Here is a 26,291-nt window from a genome sequence, read left to right as displayed (position 1 = left end):
GGATACAGGGGAACAAAAGAGGTACAAGGGCAGCATAATAATTGGGTGGAGAACATCCACAAGATGCCCCTGCACCATGGACTCACCAGACTGAGTATATTATTTTTCCTGGATTTGTCCTGTAAACCTGGGTGCGTCTCATTGTCAGAAGCATCTTATAGTCCGAAAAATACGGTAATCGTAGATCTTTTCGTACATTATGCAAAAAGGAATAAAAGCTTACACTAATCACCTTCACTCAGTGTCCTTAAACAGAAGAAAGTGTCATGCTATAATTTTCCTGAGATTATTGTACACTTTTTATGGATAGTGTCGATGAATAGCCAATCAGCAATTGGTACTTTCAAATGTTTATCTGTGATAAAATGCAGTTTTCTTGATAAAATGGGAAGAAGCTATGGCCTAGAAAGAAACGAATGTTCGTTTTTTGTGTGTGTGCCAGTAATGCAAGTGTTATGCTGTGGACAGGATGTGTCCTCAAGGGTCCATCCGTACATAGTTGAAATTTCCTTGTTTGGCTCCATGCCTTGCAATGCCCTCAGGCATCCATTTTAATCACATAACCAGACATGATGTTTTTTTGTTTTTATACTCCGATGGGTTTGACTTCTTATTAGACAGACTGATAAGATATGCCATAGACTCCCTCTGGAACAAAAACACGTATGTGAAGGAAATATAGGCCACTGTATCATAAGTGATTGGATTGGTATGTCAGCACTCTATGGACCATTGCATATTAACTTAAAGAGATATTTTCAAACCTTATCAATAAAATACTGCTAAGTGCTGAAAAGTTATTTTTTTTTAGATAAGATCAAAAGTAATCTCCTGGGAGAAAACTCTTACAAATTATTATGTGTGTAAGAAAATGTGGCAAAGAAAGACATTGATTACTAACTTGAGGCCTGATGCAATAAACTCTGGTAAAGTTGCTGTGCGCAAGGAGCGTACAGAAATTGACAGAGGCGCCTGGCATTTACTGAACACAGTACTGTTGTATGCTCCTCCATTTTTATTGCCTGTAATTGACACAGTTTCTAGTGTCTGCTTATAGGAGGTAAGTCAACCACTGCCTTCTAAGCAATTTTTAACCTTTTTAGGATTGTTTTACCCTTCTGGCGCCTCTGTTCTTCTTGCCGTGTTGCATCCACCCTTGGTGGAGGGGGATCCCCCCTTTTTTTCCTATCTACAGAGAGTGACTTCTTAATACTGAGTGGGGACAGGTTAAACTCACATGCCTATACAGTGGTTGCCTTGGAGGTAACCTGTGTTTGTGAGTATAAACACGTTTATACGATTTCATCATTACACATTCCAGTACATTCTACACTATATTGGGCTCTCGGGGTCTCTTTTTCTCTACAATTATGCAATGAGTCCTCCTCCTTTTGTGTCCTACCTGATCATGCACCTCCATTGCCGTGCGCCCGTGCTATGTATCTGAGGGAACTCAAATTGTCTGTAACCTAAACTAATGTCCAGCAGTGCGTAATATGTTGGCGGTTTATAAATACAATAAATAATAATAATAATGAGTAAAAGTTTATCTCGGATCCACTTTAAGGCTACAGTAACCTTCTAAGGGATTCAGATGTGGATGTTAGGACAAGTGGTTTTACTTTCTTTTGTTCTTTTCTTAAAGCGGATCCGAGATGAAAAACTAACTATAACAAGTAACTTGTCTATATATCTTACCTAAAGTTTAGATAGTTTACACAGCAAATCTATCTGCAAACAGCTTCAATAGAATATGATTATTTCTTCCTGTGATACAATGACAGCAGCCATGTTGTTTGTAAACATTACACAGAGGCAGGCTTATCTGCATCTTGAGCAAAAAAACCTAATCCCCCCCTCCTCCTCTCTGCCTCTGAAATCTCTGGCTAGTAATACCTCCCCCTCCTCCTGCCCAGACTGAGCTCCCATGAGCCCTTGCTACTGTCTGAAAGTGCCTTGGCTCTCTGAAAACCTGTGGGCGTGGCTTGTTTAGTTTATAGGGAATTAGAGTATTAAAATAAAAACAAAAAAGTATTTGGCTTGAGGAATGCCCTATAAACTATATGAAAGGAACACAATTATGCAATGAGTAAAAGTTCATCTCGGATCCACTTTAAGTCTTCTTTTTTTCTGCTCTCTCTTTTTCTCCAATATTTTAATTAGTATCATTAAAACTTATGAAACCTTTCAAACTATTATGCAAACTTTAAAACCCAAGCAAAAGAAAGGTGTGTTGTCATGTGGTGGGCGGCGTGAACAAACGAATCGGCCGTGGGGGGGAATCGATTGTGGGTCGGTGGCTACTGTACACACACCTGATTATCGGCTAAGGTGGCCATTATCGGCCACCTCAGCAGACTCTAATCAAGCATGTGTACAGGGCTTTACATTTTATAGAGTGGAGTTAAAAAAAAACAAAAAAAAACAAAAAAAAACAAACAAAAAAAACAGACAAAAACTATATATATATATATATATAGTATCTGTGTACAGCATAACCAGCAAAATAAAACCAAAATGGACATATGTTCCAAGGTGCATAGTGGGTGCTGGATTTGCCAATAGTTTACTAACAGCTCAAAATCTTGCCAAGACAAAAAGAATGTTTTGTTGGCCTCTCGCAACAGTTCAAGAATCTTCCTTCTATTTTCAGCTCTTTTAGACTTGAATTTTTGTCTACTTTTCTAATTTGCGTGAATGAGCTGCCAGAAAGGGATTTGAATTTTAGCATCGCTGCTATGGTTCAGCAAGTTACGTTTACGTAGTTTACAAAAACAAAATTGTAAAGCTAAGCATCCTTTACAGCCTCGATGCAGAAGTGTCTTCTGCATCATGTTTCACAGAATATTATTTAAAGGATAAGGGCCCTTTTACACTTAATGCGTTGATATGCGTTAGTACGCGTTAGTGTCTGTTTTTCCCATAGCAGTGCATTGTGAAAAAGCGTGACCATGTCCCTCTGGCGGCTACCGTTACTGGCGACACCCGAGCTGGGTGTCGGGTAACTCTTCCTGGATCTTCACGCTCGTCTTCATCACCCTGGACGCTACGCGTCATCACGGAGGCCAGCGTGACAAGTTTGCGCATGCGCGGTTTTCTAACTCTAAACTGCGCATGCGCAGACCCGTCACACTGGTCGGCGTGATGACGACGAGTGTGAAGATCCAGGAAGAGTTGGCCGGTTGTCGCCAGTAACGGGACCCACCGGAGGGACACAGACAGGAGCCAGGAGGATGCCGGGGAACCTCGCGGCCTACCGTGGGCTGGAGGAGGCCCAAGGTAAGTGAAATCTTTTATTCTAGCTACTGCTCAGGGTCCTTTTAATTATCCTAGTTCCAGTAATGCTTCTTATAGCTATGGACTGCTGTATATTGGGATGTGACCCGTCCTACCAGGCTATGATGTCATGTTGCTAAGGAGGAGGAGGAGGGCTGTGGGAGTGGCTTATGATGGAGCGACACCAAGCGGGTGCAGTGAGTGGGAGAACAATGCCCTTGGCCAGCGCTTGGCTGAGACAGTCCGCCAGGCTGAATGCTGCCCAAGGCACCAAGGTGGGGCTTCTATACACATGCTGGATTCTCTGCAGAGGCATTCCTGGCTGGCTGCCTCATCTGAGGGCAGCCTAGCGTGTGTACAAGAGACTTTAACCTGCATTTAAACAACAATAGCTACAGTTTGAATGCAAGTGGATTTTGGGTACTTATGCCTCGAGCTTTTATAAGTTATATGACCTAGTTTAGGACTTTTTGTGCCTAGAACTACACTGAATGTGAACTATGAGTGCTCTTATACAAACATCAAAGAGAGGGCCTACTAAGATGGAGTCAGGGCTGGATCTTGCATGACGCAGCCTGAATCATGTGATTCAGGGTGGTGACATGCAGGGGGCGGCGCTGATGACAAGCCCCAGGCAGAGACTGCCACCAGTATACAGTCCTGAAATGGAAGCCGCTTACAGTGGTGCGCTGCCTACTGTGTATTTTTTTTTAATTGCCGCATTTCATATGTGGGGTGACTGCTGCACTTCATTTTGGGGGTGATTGCCGCATTTCATGTGTGTGGTGATTGCTGCATTTCTTTTGTGGGGCGATTCTCTTAAGACGCATGCAAGATATAAGGTTTAAAACGAACACCACATGGTCTGGTTTACAGTTACCAAAATAATTATTCAGGGATGAACTAGTGATTGTATCTCACCATTATTATAGACTCATCATGTAGCATTGCTGTACACTGGCCATTATTAATGAATGGGTCACCATCCCTTGATTAACCAGCCCCCTCTACATAAGTGCACTGCTAGGCTGCTATGGCACATACTAGACCTTCAATTTACTGTAGAACACAATGTTACGCAGTAATATCATTAAACTTTACCAAGCTACCTCAGCTTTTGTCTGGTTTTTGCAAAGACCTTTTGACATTTTTGTAATTCATATTTTACTGCCAAAAACTGAAAAGGTCACTTTAGACTCTTGGCTTTTACAATGTGTAATGCTACCTCCAGGCTGACAATCACAGGAAATGCTATTGAAATACAGAATATACACTTCATAAATGGTAGAATGGCATTCAGGGTAATAACCAAGTGCACCAATAACTTGTTATGTAGTTTAGTCTCCCCGGCGATGTCTAAGCACAAATCTCAATAGCTTCCAAAAGGCCAGGAATCCAAAAGGTCTGATTTCTGCATACTTTAGTTTACCTTTAATTTGCACCAATACAGTGTGCTGAAATGTGTCCTGGAAAACGGTTCCCCCGGAGGCTGAGCACAACATAACATAAGTTCCAACACATTCCTCTGCAGTCAACAGCGAAAAGAAATGCTGAAAAACTAGGCATACTTACTTTTATATGTTTTTATATCTAATAAGAGGCACTGTACCATAGCAAAGTAAGCATGGGGGATCTGAACATCCAGCTGCTAGAAAGAGTAGCCATTTAAGGTCAATGGCTTTTTGCACCGTGAAAGCGCTGCATACAAGATGAAGGCGGATGAAGGTTATAGGGCAATTATTATTACTTAGTATTTATATAGCGCTGACATCTTCCGCAGCACTGTACACCTAACTGTCTCTTAAAGGGGCTCCCAATCTAAACCCTGCCAAAGTCATATGTCTATGTATGTTTATTGATTGTTGTCCTTTAAGCATACTTAAAGTATACCTCGCCTAAAGTTTCTTTCACTTGATCTCAAGTCTGAAATGTTATATATACCTAATAAACATTATTTTACTAATACATATTGCCATATAACCTTGCTGGCCAGGGCAGCAGAACAATGTCTCTCTGTGTCATGGATGCTGCCATTTTGCTTTTTAATTTCTTCTTTAAAGTGTACTAGAGCTGTAAAATTAAATTTTTTTATCAGGGCTGTGGAGTCGGAGTCGTGGAGTTGGGAGTCGTGGAGTCGGAGCAATTTTGGGTGCCTGGAGTCGGAGTCAGAGTCGGGGAAAAAATGCACCGACTCCTAATGAATTTAAGCTGCAATTAAAATAGAAAATTTGATAAAATGTTCTATTTCTCAGATAATAGTCATCATAAATAATTTATATATACAGGCATAGCTGTGCTTAGTCCACAAAAATGAAATAAACCAATCAAAATAAGTTACTTGTGCTGCTTCAATAAAGCAGTCCCCATATTTTTAAAGTCAGATATACACATCTGATTGTGACTGTACAGTATATATGATGTGTGCACAGGAATCTCTTATTGGAGACTGAGGAGTCGGAGTCGAGGAGTCGGTGGAATCCTAAACTGAGGAGTTGGAGTCGGAGGATTTTTGTACCGACTCCACAGACCTGGATTTCATACATACCTGGGGCTTCCTCCAGCCCCATCCACGCCTATCACTCCCACGTCACCGTCCTCCTCTGTTAGCAGTTTTGGGAACAACGCACTTCCGTCAGTCGAAGCCAGTCTGGCGTAAGAGAAATGTGCCCTCTACGTATCTCTTCAGCAGCTGCTGGAGAGATACACAAAGAGCACACTTCTCCTGCGTAGCTGGCCGCGACTGATATCAGTGATGGGACCCAGTTCCCGAAGGTGTGGGCAGTGGAGGACGGCAGCGTGGGAGGGATCACAGCGGATGAGGTTGGAGGAAGCCCCAGGTATGTATAAAAACTTTTTAATTTTACAGCTCTAGTCCCTTTAAGCTTCTCTGCGATAAAAAAATATTTATACAGAAGGGGCGGGACAGGTTGAAAGTGAAGTTATCTGAGGATTGGGACTTCATGGAATCAAATTAAAACAGATTACATTCTTGCACAGCACACAGTTAAAAAATTAAAAAAAAAGTCTCTCAAGTCAACTACAGTACTTGTCTTTGGCTCAAAGTAATGTCATCTATGTGATCACTAGGAATGAGCAGGCACATTTTTTTTTTTTTTGCACAATTGTCACACATTTTACTTTAAAATTTGCCTTTCACATTTTCGAGAATTTGCAAACAGATTTTGGGGCGAATTGCATTGAAATCATTGGCGCTGACTTTAGCGGTTAAAAGCGAAGCCCCCATACATTCTATATAAATTAATAAACACTGCGCCACAGTTCAAAATATCATGTAATGAGTTCACCAAATGTAATGAGTTCACTAGTGCCTGGGGTCGCTACAGAAAGTCCAGTTCGGAATAATTAGTATACAAAATTACTGCTGCGCTCTCCAGACCTGTGCCGTCTCCTAGTGAATATACTAGCTTTGTCCTCCAACCTACAATGAAAAGCTTCACATAGGGTAGTAACGTTCTACATATAAAATACATTTCTTCACTTTAACACTCAGGGCCCACCAAGTGAAACTTCCCCTTCCGTGTTCAGTGATATCACTCAGTGCTCGATGCCTGCCTGGGACTGGGAGAAAGCTGTGCTGCTTAGGGAGTGAATGACTGACAGCTGACTGAGGGCGGGACTTCCTGCGGCCCACGGCAAGATGCTTTTATTGGATTAAAAGAAGATTTTCAGTGACAAGGTGTTGAGGCATTGACTGGCATTGGGCCAAAGCGAAGTTTCCACCTGCAATCTGAGGTGGGCAACATCTGGTGAGCGGTTTGGCATATATATCGCTGTGGGAGTGGCACTTATTGAGCACTGAGCACGGAAGGGGAAGTTTCACTTGGTGGGCCCTGAGTGTTAAAGGGAAGAGACTTGTTTTATATGTAGAACGTTACTACCCTATGTGAAGCTTTTCATTGCAGGTTGGAGGACAAAGCTAGTATATTCACTAGGAGACTCCACAGGTCTGGAGAGCGCAGCAGTAATTTTGTATACCCATACATTCTATAACCACCAGATTTACTAGGTGCAGTATGGTAAGGAGAACAATGGGAACAAGAGGAATTTTTTTTTTCAAGAAGTAGTTTATGAGAAATTAGATTTTTAAAGATAAGGTAGAAAAAATGATTTTTAAATTCAGTTAGATGACAGACAACCTTACCCATTGGTACTGAAAATCTACATATTACCCTAGAAACAGCAGAGAATTTCCTGCTGGGATTTCCTGTTGGGCTTTACACACCGACAGTGTAATGACCAACAGGAAACTTACGGGGCAGGGTGCAACTCTTCTGCCGGGTGATCGATGTAAGGATTTCTGACAAATATACTTATTATTTGCATTAGAAAAATAAGAAAAAATAATACGGTACCCTTTCCTCCCAAGCCTCTTTAACCCCTAGCCACCCATACAGGCTGGTATAGCCAGAATTCAAAGACCATACTGCGTGGGGCTCCACACCCTGAGCTATACCAGCATGCATGGTGCATGATATGGGAAGGAGGTCTATGGACGAGAGGGCCAGCAAAGCCTCCCCTATTCCCCACACCCAGGCAGGACATTCACTGCTGTTTCTAGGGATATTTTCGCCCGTAAGTTGATAAAGCAGAGGTCTTGCACTGTGAAGGTTTAATGTAAAATATTATACGGTGGTTAGAAAAAATATATTTCTAGTTCTTCCTAGGCACTGTGTATAGGTTACACTAGGTAACACTATGGTAGCACTCACCATCCTTTGTCGTCGTCCTCTTCTGTGTCAGGTGTCACCTCTTCTTCAGGAGCTTCAGAAATGGCATCAGTGAGCTTCGATTTAAACCGATCCAGAAGGGCCAGTGTCTAAAGCGTAAAAAATATTCCAAACTGTTAATATAAGTTCACAATCTAATCCCTACCATAGTCATATGTCTATGTGTGTATCGTGTAGTGTATGTATCGTAGGAACAATTTAGGGAAGGCCAATAAACGTATCTGTAGGTCTTTAGGATGTGGGAGGAACCAGAGTGCCTGGAGGAAACCCACACAGACACAGGGAGAACATACACACTCCATGCAGGTAGTGCCATGGCTGGGACTTGAACCGGGATCCAGCGCTGCAAGGCGAGAAAGAGTTAAATATCAGGTATGTAAGTGGCTGACTCAGTCCTGACTCAGACAGGAAGTGACTACAGTGTGACCCTCACTGATAGGAAATTCCCCTTTTTATCTCTTTCTTGCTCTCGGAAGCCATTTTCTGCTAGGAAAGTGTTTTATAGTTGGAATTTCTTATCATTGAGCAATTTCACTCATTATGCTATTTTAGCTACAGTTCCTCTTTAAAGGGATACTTAAGTGAAAATAAAAAAATGATTTTTACTCACCTAGGGCTTCCCTCAGCCCCGTGCAGCTGTCCGGTGCCCTTGCAGCCTCGCTCCGATCCTTCTGTCCCCGCCGGCGGCTACTTCCGGGTTCGCCGACAGCCGCCGACAGGCTGGGAACGCGAGTGATTCTTCGCGTTCCCAGCCACAATATATCGCCCCCTATGCTGCTATTGCGGCAAGATGGCAATAGCAGCATAGGGGACGATATATTGTGGCTGGGAATGCGAAGAATCACTCGCGTTCCCAGCCTGTCAGCGGCTGTCGCCGAACCCGGAAGTAGCCGCCGGCGGGGACAGAAGGATCGGAGCGAGGCTGCGAGGGCACCGGACAGCTGCAGGGGGCTGAGGGAAGCCCCAGGTAAGTAAAAATCATTTTTTTATTTTCACTTAAGTATCCCTTTAAGCGGAATGTGCGGAATGTGTCCATTTGGTGAGGGCAATTCTCGATGACCTGTTGTAACTTTCCACCATTGGATTCTCTCTCCTCCAGATGTTGTCTTCTAGCTCTGATGGGCACAATGTCTCAGTATCTATAAAAACACGTCTAGCAAAAGATATTTATACTTTCTCAATAAATAGCATCATAAAATCACCTGCTGTTCTCTGGAAGAGCCTTTCATGGTATTCTTCTTCTTGCAGTCTTCATACTTCTCCTTCTCCTTCAGGTATTCTTCCACGGCACTGTTAGCTACTTTTTTCTCAGCTAAAATAAAACATACAGAAAATGTCAGCTCTTTTACATTCACGTTCAGTTTCATGCAGCACAATATGCACACAAGTCCCTCCAAAAGAAGGTGTGGGTTTATCCTTGCCTGAAGCCGGCTTCACACTGCAGATTGGCTGTGCAGTGCGGTGAGGTCACCGCACCGCCGAAAACAGGGCTTCGGGGATTACCGGGTTAGTACGCGGTAATCCCCGTCTGGCATTCAGGCCAAGCAGGAAGTGATGCTTACTTCCTGTTGAGCAATCGATGACGTGCGTGGAAGCGTATTGTTAAAATATGCTTCCCCGCATGCGCGATTCTGCAAACTGCGGCGGATTTTTTAATTTTCTCGCAAGTAGCCATAGACTAACATAACTTCTGATCCAATGCAGATTGCCGCAGGAGCAGCATGGTAACGTAGGTAAGGACAGGCGTTAGATAGGGCACTTCCGGCACAGTGTACTGCAACGTGGGGAAAGTGAGCTCCCCCATAGACTTACATTAGGCTGGGGTGGGGGTGTGCCTCAGTGTGAAAGGGCCCTGAATGGATTTTAAAGTTCTTATCTCAGCTGTCACAATACCACTGTTCTGGGACCAATAATTATGATTCCTATGAATAGATTTCAGGGCCCGGTTGTTGCTAGGATCCCAGAAGATCCACAACACCCCTGTAGTGCTCAGAGTACGCTACAGGAAACTGTGTTAATGTTTTGGTTGTCAATGCAGGTTGTGGGTGAGGCAAAAAAATGTGTGTGAAACTGGTGGCAGTGTTAATGATTTGCATGCGATACTTTGCCACTCTGGATGCTGGAAGTAAAGGATTGTGGGTAGGAGGAGGAGGTTATTACCAGCATGTGACCGCAGAGGGTTTCCCTCCCTCCGTTCTGCATATCAAGCAATATTAAGCATTTACAATATTAAGTGGATGGGTGAAACAGAGGAGGTATTTGGATACATTTTCATGCTCCCTCTGATGAAAAATGTATCAAAATTCCTCCTTCGTTTCACCCATCCACTTAATATTGTAAATGCTTAATATGTTTAATATTGTAAATGGGCTGCTCTCTGGTGCCTGAAATATGTACAGTATAAGCTGTTACTGTGTGCTGCTAGTAAACTAGCTGCAGTGTGTGCTGCTCTCTGGTGCCTGAAATATGTACAGTATAAGCTGTTACTGTGTGCTGCTAGTAAACTAGCTGCAGTGTGTGCTGCTCTCTGGTGCCTGAAATATGTACAGTATAAGCTGTTACTGTGTGCTGCTAGTAAACCAGCTGCAGTGTGTGCTGTTCTCTGGTGCCTGAAATATGTACAGTATAAGCTGTTACTGTGTGCTGCTAGTAAACTAGCTGTAGAGTGAGCTGCAGCATCTGTGCGAAAAACCACACATCGGCAGGTACGTTTAGGCGATAAATAGATCTAAAATAACAAATGGTCACACCCAATTTTTTCCTTGGTGAATCGTGATTTTGAGAAAAAATAACGAATAACTACCGACTATTTATCGCCCAAATTTCACACGAATTTCGACCTGTCGGTATTTCAGCCTAATTGCTATTGTGAGTTATCACATGAGGTAAATTATCGACCATGTGATAAATAGTTCGGTAACCTCTGGTGAATTGACGCCAACAGCTCTGGACTTCACCAGCAATACCTTATTCCGGCTAAGTATACTGCAGTCTCCTATATTGTCAGTGCAATAAGCACACTTCTATGGGCTGTCACTACATCCTGAGCACTATAGCCCTGTCATTCACACAGTTTAGCTTGCAGTGAATTTCATTTTGGTTTTTGAATGTATTTTTTGGCACATTTTTGATACGTTACAATTTTTTGCTTTCTCCCTCCCCCCACCTTTTGACCCAGCATCCAGGCAAACTTTGCACACTAATTTATGCACTAGCAACACTTTTTCCCAACGGCATTATCTGGACTACCAAGTATATCCTATGCATTAGGAAGCATTTATTTCACTCATTTCTTTTGATGTTTATTTATTTATTGAAGTATTTATATCCCGCGGACATATTACGCAGTGCTGTACAGAGTATATTGTCTGATCACTAACTGTCCCTCAGAGGGGCTCACAATCTAGTCCCTACCATAGTCACATGTCTATGTATGTATCGTGTAGCGTACGTATCGTAATCTAGGGGCAATTTTTAGGGGAAGCCAATTCACTTATCTGTAAGTTTTTGGGATGTGGGAGGAAACTGGAGTGCCCGGAGGAAACCCACACAGACATGAGGAGAACATACAAACTCTTTGCAGATAGTGCCCTGGCTGGGATTCGAACCAGGGACCCAGCGCTGCAAGGCGAGAGCACTAACCACTACGCCACCGTGCTGCCCTGATGATGCTTGCACTATTAATTTATTGTGTATAGTGAAATCCAGGCCACAACACTTGTTGGGCTGTCAGGTGGCCTAAATCTCCCTGCTCTTGGCCAGGCAGGGTTCCTTCTGGAAACTGTCTGACTATATTTATCAAATCTAATGCATTGCAATGGTCATTTATTCTATTATTGATGTTAAGTTAACCATGTCAGGACCACAGGCTTTACCCCCCTAAAGACCAGGCCATTTTTCACAAAAATGGCCACTGCAGCTTTAAGGGCTCGCTGCAGGGCCGCACAACACAGCACACAAGTGATCCCCTCTTTTTCTCCCCGCCAACAGAGCTCTCTGTTGGTGGGGTCTGATCGCACCCAGGTGTTTTTATTTTTAAATATTTATTTGTTTATTTAGGTAATATTTTTAACTATTTTTTTTGTAATCAGCGTGATCAGCTGTCATAGGCTTCAGCCTATGACAGCAGATCACTTCCACAACAACAGAGGGGATAGCCGTGTCACACGGCTGTCCCTAGTACATCGTTACCTTAAATCGCAGCACAGTACAGGGTAATTAGACTATGGTTTCGCCATCTAACAGTCTCCGATCAGTGATCGCCGCTAGAATAGTGAAGGCCTACCAAGTGGAGATGTGCGCGTGAACTCCTGCAAAAGCCAGCCCCAGGACTTTACACTGATCGGTGTTAGGTGGTCCTGGGGCTGCCACCGCGCTCACGCCTATTGGCGTGATGCGGTCCTGAACAGGTTAATGATACAGGCAGGTGACTGTAGGCATACCTGTTTTATTGCCTGGCCAGTTAGGCGGAGGGTGAGCTGAATGACGGCACACCCTTCTGCCACTGTAATACCACATGGGGTTAAATACTATTCCCTCTCTGAGTCATAGCAACTCTGAGGGAGAAGTAATTTGGGGGTCCAGCGATCGCCGGCACATGAATTACATTTAAGAAACCCACTGTGCGGCTATAGACGTATAAACATTACGTCTATGGCGACGCCCAGGTCAGACGCAGTGCCAGGAAGAGTGCGTGCCGAAGTGACTTGCTTCAGACTGTAAACCTGATTTTTAAGTTTTTTTTAATTGCTAAACTCTTGTGGCATTAATAAATAAAATATTGTAGATATATAGTGGTGCTGTCAACTGGGCCATTTTTTAGTTTTCTGGAGTTTTTTTCTTTGCCTAGCACACACTACTCATTGTGTGGCTGGTGCAGATCAACCCCTCTCTTTTTGTAAAAGCACTAACAGTTCATGATAAACGTAATCCAAAATGTAAGCTCACTGAAGATACATAACAATAAAGAAACTGTCTTTCAAAGGACCAATATCCTGATTGCCAGGACACAAGGAAGGATTTTTAGGTGCACGAGAGCTAGAAATGACTATCAAAGCTCTATCATAGCTATCGGAGGAGAAGTGGTAAAAGAGAAGCAGGAAAAGTTGGCTTAAATGATTAACATGCACTATGCCAAAGTCACTAAGGCGCCCTGCCAACATAAGTAAATATCCTTCCAATGCATAAGGAAATAAAATTCAAATAGTAAGCTGGCATTCTTGTGGAGGGGACTGTGCCAACTGGCTGGGCCAAGGGGGATTTATTTTAGAAAAATAAAAATGCCTCATAATAATATGATTGATATCATACACAAAGCCAAGATCTGCCCCCTTTCCAGCCACCTCTGATAGCTTCTATTAGCAGGTTATATAGAGTTACCAGATAAAGAGGTTTCATACGTGGATAGGATATTATTCATTTGTGGGTATGACAGGAGTTATATATTGCACTGGTAGAGAATAATATATACTCTCACTGCATTACAATAAATGCCACATGGCATACTGTATATTCGCAGCAAAGCAGTATATAGCTGGAGATAGAAGCTAGGAGGGGGTGGCAGTTAAATGGTATAAAACAGGCATGGGCAAACTTGGCCCTCCAGCTGTTAAGGAACTACACATCCCACAATGCATTTGCCTATGAGTCATGACTGTGGCTGTCAGACTCCTGCAATGCATTGTGGGACTTGTAGTTCCTCAACAGCTGGAGGGCCAAGTTTGCCCATGCCTGGCATAAAAGCTCTGAAACAGGAACTTACAGTTTTTCACATTTTTTTCTACTTTTAAAAACTAAAGAGGACTGTGCAAAAGCGTATCTATAATTAAGCCGCCGGGAAATTTGGGCGAAGGGTAAAGCCAATAAACTGCTCACCCTGCCCCTATGGGAGGCATTAATTACTATTCCCCCTCCAGGTCACAAAGGATAGTGGGGGAAACATGTAATTCGATTGCCAGCTATTGCTGGCGGCCAAATTACATAGTTTTTATAGCAATTTGTTTTCCGTCTTTTGACAGCACCCAAATTACTGTCCGAGCGCCACTTAATCTCCGGTGCTGTTTTACACATCATTGATTATATTTTAATCATGTGGTCCGCAAGTGAGGATGATCTTCTCCAGTTCCACAGGAACTTCAATGCCTTTCATCCTAAAATCAAATTGAAACTTACCTACTCTCACACAGAGATTAACTTTCTGGACACCACCATATACATCAGGGGTAACAACATACAAACCTCTGTGTATCGCAAACCTACAGACCGTCCCACATACCTAAGATATGACAGATTTCATCCCAAGCAAATTAAAAACTCTATAATTTACAGCCAAGCTATAAGGTACAACCGGATTTGTTCTGACAGGATGGACAGAGACAAGCACCTGGATCGCCTTAAGAACACTTTCATTAAACAAGGTTACAGTCCTCCCATGGCTGAGGCCCAAATCAGGAAAGCCAGCAACATCCCCAGGACTGAACTCCTGAAATATAAGCAAAACCAGAAAGAGGAACGTGTCCCTTTGGTTGTCACCTACAACCCACACCTGGAAATCTTAAAGGGACACTTAAATGAATACTTAAGTCAAAAAAAAAAAATGACATTTACTCACCTGGGGCATCCCTCAGCACCCCGAAGCTGGATGGTGCCCTCGCAGCCCCGCTCCGATCGTCCTGTCCCCGCCGGCGGCTACTTCCGGTTCGGCGACAGCCGCCGACAGGCTGGGAACGCGGCTGATTTTCCGCGTTACCAGCCGCTGCTATCACTCTCTATGCTGCTATAGCGTATATATATACGCTATCGCAGCATAGAGAGTGATAGCAGCGGCTGGGAACGCGGAAAATCAGCCGCGTTCCCAGCCTGTCGGCGGCTGTCGCCGAACCGGAAGTAGCCGCCGGCGGGGACAGGACGATCGGAGCGGGGCTGCGAGGGCACCATCCAGCTTCGGGGTGCTGAGGGATGCCCCAGGTGAGTAAATGTCATTTTTTTTTTTGACTTAAGTATTCCTTTAAGTAAAAAAAAAAAAAAAAAAAAAAAAAAAGAGTTTTACTCACCTGGGGCTTCCAATAGCCCCCTGCAGCTGTCTGGTGCCCTCGCCGTCTCCCTCCAATCCTCCTGGCCCCGCCGGCAGCCACTTCCTGTTTCAGTGACAGGAGCTGACAGGCTGGGGACGTGAGTGATTCTTCGCGTTCCTGGCCACAATAGCGCCATCTATGCTGCTATAGCATACAGTGGAGGAAATAATTATTTGACCCCTCACTGATTTTGTAAGTTTGTCCAATGACAAAGAAATGAAAAGTCTCAGAACAGTATCATTTCAATGATAGGTTTATTTTAACAGTGGCAGATAGCACATCAAAAGGAACATCGAAAAAATAACCTTAAATAAAAGATAGCAACTGATTTGCATTTCATTGAGTGAAATAAGTTTTTGAACCCTCTAACAATAAAAGACTTAATACTTAGTGGAAAAACCCTTGTTTGCAAGCACAGAGGTCAAACGTTTCTTGTAATTGATGACCAAGTTTGCACACATTTTAGGAGGAATGTTGGTCCACTCCTCTTTGCAGATCATCTCTAAATCCCTAAGGTTTCCAGTCTGTCTCTGTGCAACTCTGAGTTTGAGCTCCCTCCATAGGTTTTCTATTGGATTAAGGTCTGGAGATTGACTAGGCCACTCCATGACCTTAATGTGCTTTTTCTTGAGCCACTCCTTTGTTGCCTTTGCTGTATGTTTTGGGTCATTGTCGTGCTGGAACACCCATCCACGACCCATTTTCAGTTTCCTGGCAGAGGGAAGGAGGTTGTCGTTCAGGATTTCACGATACATGGCTCCGTCCATTTTCCCGTTAATGCGATTAAGTTGTCCTGTGCCCTTTGCAGAAAAACACCCCCAAAGCAAAATGTTTCCACCCCCATGCTTGACGGTGGGGACGGTGTTTTGGGGGTCATAGGCAGCATTTTTCTTCCTCCAAACACAGCGAGCTAAGTTAATGCCAAAGAGCTCTATTTTGGTCTCATCAGACCACAGCACCTTCTCCCAGTCACTCACAGAATCATTCAGGTGTTCATTGGCAAACTTCAGACGGGCCTGCACATGTGCCTTCTTGAGCAGGGGGACCTTGCGAGCCCTGCAGGATTTTAATCCATTGTGGTGTAATGTGTTTCCAATGGTTTTCTTGGTGACTGTGGTCCCTGCTAATTTGAGGTCATTAACTAACTCCTCCCGTGTAGTTCTAGGATGCTTTTTCACCTTTCTCAGAACCATTGACACCCCACGAGGTGAGATGTTGCGTGGAGCCCCAGAGCGAGGTCGATTGATGGTCATTTTGTGCTCCTTCCATTTTCGAACAATCGCACCAACAGTTGTCACCTTCTCTCCCAGCTTCTTGCTAATGGTTTTGTAGCCCATTCCAGCCTTGTGCAGGTCTACAATTTTGTCTCTGACATCCTTGGAAAGCTCTTTGGTCTTTGCCATGTTGGAGAGTTTGGAGTCTGCTTGATTGATTGATTCTGTGGACAGGTGTCTTTTATACAGGTGACTAGTTAACACAGGTGTCCTTAATGAGGGTGACTAATTGAGTAGAAGTGTCTAACTACTCTGTGGGAGCCAGAACTCTTAATGGTTGGTAGGGGTTCAAAAACTTATTTCACTCAATGAAATGCAAATCAGTTGCTATCTTTTATTTAAGGTTATTTTTTCGATTTTCCTTTTGATGTGCTATCTGCCAGTGTTAAAATAAACCTACCATTGAAATGATACTGTTCTGAGACTTTTCATTTCTTTGTCATTGGACAAACTTACAAAATCAGTGAGGGGTCAAATAATTATTTCCTCCACTGTATATCATATACCATATAGCAGCATAGAGGGTGCTAATGTGTCTGGGAACGCGAAGAATCACTCGCGTCCCCAGCCTGTCAGCTCCTGTCACCGAAACAGGAAGTGGCTGCCGGTGGGGCCAGGAGGATCGGAGGGAGACGGCGAGGGCACCGGACAGCTGCAGAGGGCTATTGGAGGCCCTAGGTGAGTAAAACTCATTTTTTTTGTTTGACTTAAGTGTCCCTTTAAGGAGGATTGCTAAGGAACTACATCCCATTTTACACAAGGATCACAGACTGAGAACGATATTCCCTAAACCTCCACTCTTGTCATATCGGCAACCACACAATCTAAAACAGATGATTGTCAGGAGTTCTTTGAATAGGCCTCAACAAAACGGAACATCACCCTGCCGACAAAAAATATGTGGGACCTGCAGACACATTTACTCCACTGACAAGGTAATGATACCAGGTTCACAACAGGAGTACAGAGTACAAGGTACATTTTCCTGTGGTTCCACCAATCTAGTATATCTGATCATGTGTGCTAAATGCCCCAATGTTCTGTACATATGAGAAACTGGACAAACTCTGCGCAAACATATGAATGGACACAGGCACACTATTAATGATACCAAATCTGGACTCCCAGTTGCTACACACTTTCGGTCCAACGGACACAGCATGGATGATCTTCGTGTCACTGCCCTGAAGGGTGGCTTCAAAACGTCAAATGATCGATTAATAGCAGAAACAAAATTTATAAATTGGTTCAAAGCTGTGCAGAACGGTTTGAATAAGGACAACAACTTTTTATATATATTATGAGACTGATGATATTTAAGCTTTCTCAGCCATTTTAGCTGAACTTGTGAACTAAGAATTTACGATAGATCTGGGTCAATCCTAATCCCAGGTCTGTGAGCATGGCGTAAACAAGGATCCTTATCTTAGCTAATAACCTCTAACCCCATTCAGATGGTCTGTTTGAATTAAGGCATCTTAATGACATGTATTTATGCTTGAAAAAAATATCTGTTTTCCCTTTTGATGTTGCATGTATATAAGCTGTCTGTACCACCAGCCTGCAAACTAACAGGATATAAGCCAGACGAAGGCTGCAAGGCTGAAAGCTCGCTTATTTTTATTCATTTTTAGTTAGCCAATAAATGGTGTCATCCTGATTTAAAATTTCTTGCCTTTACTGATGGCTAACACGGTACAATACCCTACTGCTGCTACTACTACACATACATACATACATACATGTCCATCAACTTCCCTTCACTTCACAATCTTGATGAAAATGTTCTGCTATACACAACTGCCCTTTAGAGTGATGAACAATCTAAAATTGATTGAAAAAGTGTCAGTAAGATAAGGGTTAATGATCACAGGAAGATCATGGTCAAGGTGATCGAATCTGGCAAATATGCTGTTCTGTGAAACACAGCCTTTAGTCTAAAGCAAGTTACACATGCTAGGCTATTGTTGCTTAAAACAAGCAAGGACTGCCAGACCGACGATCCAGGTTTGACGTTTACAAACAATGGATATGCGGAGTAGAAAAACAAAACAAAACAAACAAACAAAAAAAACCGGAACCAACCAGAAGAAATGAGCAACGAGTAGTACTTATAGCGGGATGACTGCTGGAAATGATTGAGAGCTAGTGCTCTCTGTACATGCGTTCTCAGGCACCCGGTTGTTTGCCATCTGTGACACCTGTGCACACCAAGTATGGACAATATTTCCGTCAGGTTGGATCGGTTTATACCATCAAATGTTGCTATCTTTTGCGATTATTGTGCACTGTTGGGACCACCGATTGTCTGCCAATTCTTCAGTCCTCTTATGATGATAGTCCAGCATGAGCACCTTAAAGAGAACCAGAGATGAAGCACCCTCTTGTATTTTACTTTATAAATCAGTGGGAACATGACAGTAAACACCTAATCTGCTCTTTGTTTCATTGTTCTCGGTTTAATCTGACTGTTATCACCTCTGATAAGAATCCCCGACTGAGCACTCAGTCTAGCTTTGCTATGGAAAGATTATCGCTGAGTCTGTCTTCTCTGGTGTCTTTTCAAGCCCAAGCCTGCCCCCTTGTGGCTCTGCTATAATGACTCAGCTATAATTATAACAGACACTTTTAGCAGTGAGGATGAAACAGAGAGCATGGTAAGTGTTTTCTCTAATGTTCTTACTGATGTATATGGTAAAATACACAAGGCTGCTTCGTCTCTGGTTCTCTTTACGTACCTTAAAGCCTTGTACACATGCTAGATGGTTTTTAGCCAAGGTGGCCAGTCAGTATAACCTCTGTTTAGAATCGAGTGTGTCTACAGCGGTCCCTGAAGCATCACAAGACCAGAAGTCGTGATTGTGGGATCCTATGGCCAAGGCTATAGAGAACCTTGACCTTTGTGGGCAACAGTAAAACTTGGTGCACTCATCCAGTTTTGATTGGCCAATCCCTGGCCAATTTTACCACCTACGTGTAGTATGAGAGCTTATTTGTAGAATCTGTTCATAGTATTCAAAATCAGTTGGCCCTCATACTACATGGAAGTGGTAAAATGGTCCAATCAATGCATGCACCTTAACAGAACATGTGTATGCCCCTTTAGAGAGATGAGATATTTGTAGATGGGAGATGAGCGTTCAGTCTGTGAGGTGCAGATAAAAGGCCTTTATTATGCTCTCTTATTTTTATTTTTTATCTCGGCTCTCCTTGTCCAGTAAGCCAGCACCTATTCAGTGAGGAGACCTTGGGCAAGACTCCCTTACACTGCTTCTGCTTACTGAGCACGCCCTAGTGGCTGCAGCTCTGGCGCGGTGAGTCTGCCAGGAGAGAAGTACGATATAAAAGTTCTGTATGTTGTCTTTTATTTATTGAATTCCTTTTAGGAAAAAGTGTACCTTGCAAACTAAGAATGACACTTATGATACTTGGCGCACGTCACAGCTAAACACTTGCAAGCAGGACAATACCAAATAAGATGCAGCCACATATACTGTATATTCTGGCATATAAGACTACTTTTTAACCCAGGAAAATCTTCTCAAAAGTTGGGGGTCGACTTATATACCTGGTGTTCTCTTATAGGGCGGGTGCTGAAACTTCCGAGCCGGACTGGAGAATCTGTGGTTGCCGCGTACAGTGGTGGGAGCTCAACGTCCGCGGCTGCATCCCAACTGTATGCAGAGAAAGTATGAAAGCAGCAAGAACAGTAGGCAGAGAAGGAGGTATGGTAATAGGATACAAGGGCGGGCCAGACGGGTAAAAGAGGCATGTTTGCGCTACTGCTCTGATAGTCTTGGAGACCGGGATAGCTGACCAATCCAAGCAGGCTTTGTGTACAGCAACCAGCCAATCGTCGGTAAGGTACATCGCTTGCCGTGAGTGGGTGGTTGTTGTATACTTGGTACCACATACAATAGAGCAACAGTATCTGTACCTGTTTATACAGTATAGCACCAGTACATACAGAACAGTATACAAATGTCCAAGAGTCAAGAGGGGTAGTCTTATAGGGCAAGTATATCCTAAAATGTATATTTTAACTGGAAAAAGTTGGGGGTTGTCTTATACGCCGGAATATATGGTACATTGTCATTGCTGTCTATACTATTTTAGTGACACCCTCCCCCCCCCCCCCCCCCCCATGTCCTGTCGATGTTATAGTTCAGCATGTGAGTAAATGCACAGTAGAACCCAGGAGGCAGCAGATTGTATCAGTGTGTCATTTAACATACGCAGTCTGCTTAGCAGATGTTGTATGATGCACATCTTCACAGCATTACAGATTTCCAGGTAAAGAGTATGAATGTATGCAGCGCTGTGAGAGCCAGATGTTTACGACTGTTCAGGAGGCAATAAAACGAGGCAGCCGCTCTGACGTCGAAGATCCGCATCAGGATTTATTCCAATACAATATGTCAGGCACATAAAGCTACAAAGAAAAGACTGCTGAAATGACTAGACTAACTTGCTATTGTGTTTTAGTGCAATCAGGGGCTGTGTCTGCTCAAGTGAAAACATATGACAGCACTACTTAAAGTAAACCTGTCACAAACAAGTATCTGTGATTATCTGAATCAGTGCAGAACATTTAAATAGCACAACTACTGTTCACCAGAAATTTTTCAAAGCGTGTACTGTGCATAAATGGCAATGGAATCGAAAATGTTGAGCCTGCTTTCATCAGTAAGCTGTAATATTCATTATTCATTTCTGTACTGTACTTAAAGAGGAACTGTAAACAAGGATTGAACTTATTATTACTGAATTATTTAGGGGTGACATACAGCAATAAGACAATACAGGAATACATGCAAACCAGATCACGCAGCACAGTAGGAGTATAGGAAATGCTTAGCCGCTGGATGGGTGCATGAAGGTTAGGCAAGTTGAGTTCACTCAGATCCATAGAATGGGTGTACAGTGATGGAGGTACTTGATCAGTGCTTGATCAGGTAGGAGACACAAGGAGGAGGACCCTGCCGGAGGCTTACCATCTAGAGGGAGAGGTAGGGACACGAAAGGTAGGGGACCAGAGTTCAGCTGCGGGTTTAGAGCACCAGTGGGAGTGGGTTGAAAAGGTGCATTTTAAGGGCCTTCTAAAAGATGTTGAAGGACGATCCCCATCGGGCGACACCAGGCCGTGTGTACGGGTCTTAAAGCGGATCCGAGATGAAATACTAACTATAACAAGTAACTTCTCTATATATCTGATCTAAAGTTTAGATAGTTTACACAGCATATCTAGCTGCAAACAGCTTAAAAAGTTTATGATTATTTATTCCTGTGATAGAATGAGGGCAGCCATATTCTGTTTGTCACATTGTCACAGGCTGAGGGCTGGAGATGCTATCAGCTTGCCTGTGTGTAAATGCAGTCCCCTCTCCTCCTCCCCTCTGCCTCTGAAATCAATGGCTAGTAACCTCCTCCTGCCCAGACTGAGCTCCCATAAGCCCTTGCTACAGTACCAAGGCACAAAAGGAGCTGTGGGCGAGGCTTGTTTAGTTTATAGGGAATTAGAGTATTAAAACAACACAAAAAAAAGTATTTGGCTTGAGGAATGCCCTATAAACAAGAGGAAAGGAACACAATTATGCAATGAGTAAAATTTTATCTTGGATCCACTTTAAAGAAACACTGAAGTGAGTCTAAACTCCCTTTTTTAACTTGTAGTTATGTTCATCACTATAACCCCAGCTAAATCGCCGCTATCCCTCGGCAAAATGAGGGGTTAATATCCATTTTGTATTGATGTAACCACTAGTATCTATTTAAAAAAAAATCAAGACAACACTTGCCAATCAGAAAAGCGGAAACACAAAAAAAAACCGCACAAAAACACACATCAAAATAGGTCAAACACACATGCAAATGCATGCGTTTGTTTTACAGTCGAAAAGGGGCCCTCAGAGAGGGAAGCAGCTCCCAACTGGTAGTTCCTGTTTAGCTTCAATGTATTGCCTGAGAAAGTGTTTTGTTACACACTTTTTATGAATCCGGGTTCCTTGGCTTTGCTTAAATGGGCACTATGGCAAAAATTGTAAAATTTAAAATATGTGCAAACATAAACAAATAAGAAGTATGTTTTTCCAGAGTAAAATGAGCCATAAATGACTTTTCTCCTATGTTGCTGTCACTTACAGTAGGCAGTAGAAATCTGACAGAAGTGACAAGTTTTGGGCTAGACTATTTCTTCATAGGGGATTCTCAGCAAGGCTTTTATTCTTTATAAAGATATTCCCTAAAAAGATTTAAACAATGATGCTGGCCAGCCTCCCTGCTCGCTGCACAGTTTTTTGGCAGTTGGACAGAGCAACTGCCATTCACTACTTTTTGAAAATAAATAAATCCCTGAGAATCCCCTATGAAGAGATGGACTAGTCTAAAACCTGTCACTTCTGTCAGATTTCTACTAACTGTAAGTGACAGCAACAAAAATGTACTTCTTATTTGTATATGTTTGCACATATTTTACATTTTACAATTTTTCGCCATAGTGCCCCTTTAAAATGAACCCGAGTTGAAGATCTGCTTATACAAGAGATCCCAGCTATGAGATTGCTGGAAACGAGCCCTGGTGACATGAGGGGTTTTATTGTGTTTTTTCTCACATCCCAAAAACATACTGATGAGTTAATGGTTTCATCCTGGAATACCCAGATAGCTTACGGTGAACCAGAACGGCTAGGAAAGTATAAGAGGCTAAGAGAGAATGTAAAACCCTCTTAATAAAAAGCAACACTGATTATAACATGCCTTCTTAAAGAAACACTGAAGTGAAAAAAATGTATGATATAATGAATTGGTTGTGTAATATGGATAATTACTAGAACATTAGTAGCAAAGAAAATATTCTCATATTGCTACTTTTCCACTGTAGCGTGAAATTTTTGCCTGCAAAAAATCGTATACGATTTTTTTGCTTGGTGAAAATTTGCATGTACATTTATGCGTTTTTATGCGAATTTTCATACGCGAAAATTCGCATTAGTTAAATATAATATAATCTGCCTAGTAACAGCTTAGTCATTACTGCTGACAACTTCCTGTAACCATGGATCTAATGCGAATATTAACGCAAAAATTTGCATTGCTATGCATTTCCTATACAAAGCATTGTGCACGAATCCTATTGCATTGAATGGAAACAGAAATTCACCACCATTAGTTGCCAAATCCAGAGCTCTCTGCGACCTTGAAAGTCGTGGAGCTCAATGGCTCTTTTGCACAGATAATCACTGGAGTTTCTTAACTCTTCCTGTACTGGAAACAACATTAGACGTATGTCTCTGCTCCTAATGTTTTATTTTTTAGCTGTACGACACATACAAATCATTATATCATAATTATAACATTATTATATCGTAATTACCCCTTGGGATTAAATGATAAGACAGAACTTTCCTGTATGCTAGATCCTTGAATATGGATAATGTTATATGTAGTATTTAAGGTACTTGTGTCTTCTGGTGGATGTGTGGTGCTCCACAGTGGATGATTGGTGACTGGTGAAGACCGGTTTATCCCACATTTCGGGGCATGTTTGGCTTGGTATTAGCCACTTTCATGTACCCTGGCCGGAATATGGCCGGGTAAAAGCTCGCTGGTGCGGACCTTTTGCCAGCACATGCGGGCATTTTTGATTGTATCACATGCCCCTTCCCTTCCCCCCCCCCTCCCCTCCCCAAGTTCCTTCCCTTTTTGGTGGGTCTACCGGTTGGGATCCGACCGCGGTCATCCACTGTGTAGGTGCTCTGTTTACCATCTCTCCATCCCATGTATTGTATATCCCAGATACCCTGAAGAATTTTGGTCCATGTCCGGTAGAGATTTTTTAAATGTAACTGTCTCCTGCCACAGCCGCCCCGGTTTTGATTTTAGTTGTCACAGTTTTGTTATATTTTATACACTGTTGCACTATTGTTTTCATACGCCGGAGGGCGCTGGACTCCACAGCTGGAGGAGTAAGGGATATGCTTAATTTAGTATGCCCCGACTGGTATTTGTGTACCTGGTGCGTATATAGGAGGCGACGGCGCAATACTTTGCCGTCAATGCTGATGGACCTTGATTTTATTGGTCCAACATGCGACCTGGAGGTCGCACTCTTATTACGCAACCCCGTCCTCCAGACTGAATGGATGTTCAACGCACCTCTGACATGTGACCAATGAACTTCACTGTGGGCGCCGGCGCATGTTCCGGAATGGGCGGAGTCTATGCCCGTGATATACCGGAAGTGCCTCGGACGCCATTTTGTGGAACGCAGCGTGACCAAGCGTCCTGTCGGACGCGAAACGGCCGTCGCCGACCCTCTTGCAGTCCTGAGCACCCCCGCACCAGCCACCGCAACATGACCAGGTGATATTTGTATGACGATTCCTACTACTTGCATGTTTTTTACTTCACACAATAAATGAAGTTGAATGACGGAAGGTGCCCGTACCTGTTTCTTCTCAACAAAGATTTACCTGATGTTCTTCCTTCCCGTCCTATCTATACGGGGCACACGTCAGTGACTTTCGTGAATGCATGCATGAAGGTGTACGTCTTGTGGGGGTGTTGAACCCGATACAGTATCTCTCACATATCCTCCAACTGCCATAAATATTGGAGTGCCACACTTATCTGTTCTTTTGACGCAGTTATATCATAATTACACCTTACACCTTAAGCCCCTGGTGTATAGTGAGACTATAGCTTAGTCTAAGCCTTATCCCATAGAGCCATATCAATCCATGCAATGTCCTGAAGAGGGCCAGAAAGCTCGAAACAGGTTGTATGAACTCTGTAAAATTATAAGCTGTAGGCTCACCATACACCAGCGGTTTTGGATGTGCGCTTGCCTTTAGGGGCATAAAGAGATGATTAGCATATTCGCGAGTGATGCATCATGGGAAACAACTTAAAGCTGAATTATCGCAAATACCTTTTGTTACAGCATAAAATTAATCTTAGACTATGGTAGTAGTATTAAACTAAGACTAATGATCGGCCAAAATTTTGAGGGTGACTAGACATTGTAAAGTGCTGAGGAAGACGTCACCGATATATTAATACATAGTAATAACAATAAAAAAAAAATCTCTAACAGAAAAATAAAACATCTAGTCTTTGTCATTACTATCCTCCTAGTAATAAAACAGTAAGGACAACAGAACTATTAAACGTCCATCTGAATCCTGGGCATAAAGGATTACACAAAACTTTACATATTTTTTGCATTATGACACATCAAAGTCAGATTTCTGTAGCCAGGAGGCTGAAAATGCTTCTGCAGAAATTAGGTGATGTACAATGTATGGCACCAGGATTAGCATTACTGTCTTGGTCATGATTCAAACTGATAAAGCTTTAAAGAACTGAAAAACTTGGCAGAATAATTAAAGGATAAACTATTATTTTCCAAAGGCTTTCTAAGGAACAAAGAAGGAAAAAAAATTACAACCATGTAATAATGTTAAGTATATGGTACATCATATGTTTAATGTATTTTGAAACTTCATTTTGTTCAAGTTTAAAGTTGTATGCAAGACATAAAAAGGATACAGAAAAAAAAAGAGCACTTTATGGTATAAGGAGAAATTCTGTGGATTTTATGGATTTCTCGGTGTTCTGCTTATAAACCAACTGCGCAAAATAAATAAATAAAAGAATTACAGGGAAAAAGGGAGTGCAGATAAGACCTTAATGAAGATTTAAACCTGACCCGAAATGCACATTATAACCTAACAACTGGGAGAAAGAAGGGGCCTCAAAAGCAGGTGGTAGCGGATGACAGGTACAGTATATCTATATTATATGCAATGAAAAATAATCATAAAAAAATAAAATAAAAATGGCTTACCTCTAAAAGAAGGGGCAATACCAATTTCTAACAAAAGATTTATTATTCATCAGACACTATAAATGATAACGAG

General features: G+C 42.6%; 1 protein-coding gene and 1 long non-coding RNA gene across 2 annotated transcripts in view; one reads left to right on the top strand and one right to left on the bottom strand.

Annotated features, from left to right (window-relative positions):
- CWC27 (CWC27 spliceosome associated cyclophilin) overlaps positions 1-26,291 on the bottom strand; it is a 217,651-nt gene that overhangs the window by 43,225 nt on the left and 148,135 nt on the right. Inside the window, exons 12-13 of the mRNA XM_068249756.1 lie at positions 9,227-9,336; positions 8,007-8,113 (exon numbers count right to left, since the gene is read on the bottom strand). Coding sequence (XP_068105857.1) covers positions 8,007-8,113; positions 9,227-9,336 — 217 coding nt within the window. The remainder of the gene's footprint in view (positions 1-8,006; positions 8,114-9,226; positions 9,337-26,291) is intronic.
- The window catches only part of LOC137528480 (uncharacterized), a 137,401-nt gene that overhangs the window by 77,918 nt on the left and 33,192 nt on the right, over positions 1-26,291 (top strand). The gene's annotated exons all lie outside the window — the stretch shown is intronic.

The sequence above is a fragment of the Hyperolius riggenbachi genome, chromosome 1 (assembly GCF_040937935.1).
Source record: "Hyperolius riggenbachi isolate aHypRig1 chromosome 1, aHypRig1.pri, whole genome shotgun sequence".
In the NCBI taxonomy this organism is placed as follows: Eukaryota; Metazoa; Chordata; class Amphibia; order Anura; family Hyperoliidae; genus Hyperolius; species Hyperolius riggenbachi.
Note: the sequence above shows the minus strand (reverse complement) of the source record. Positions and strands in the feature narration are given on the sequence as shown.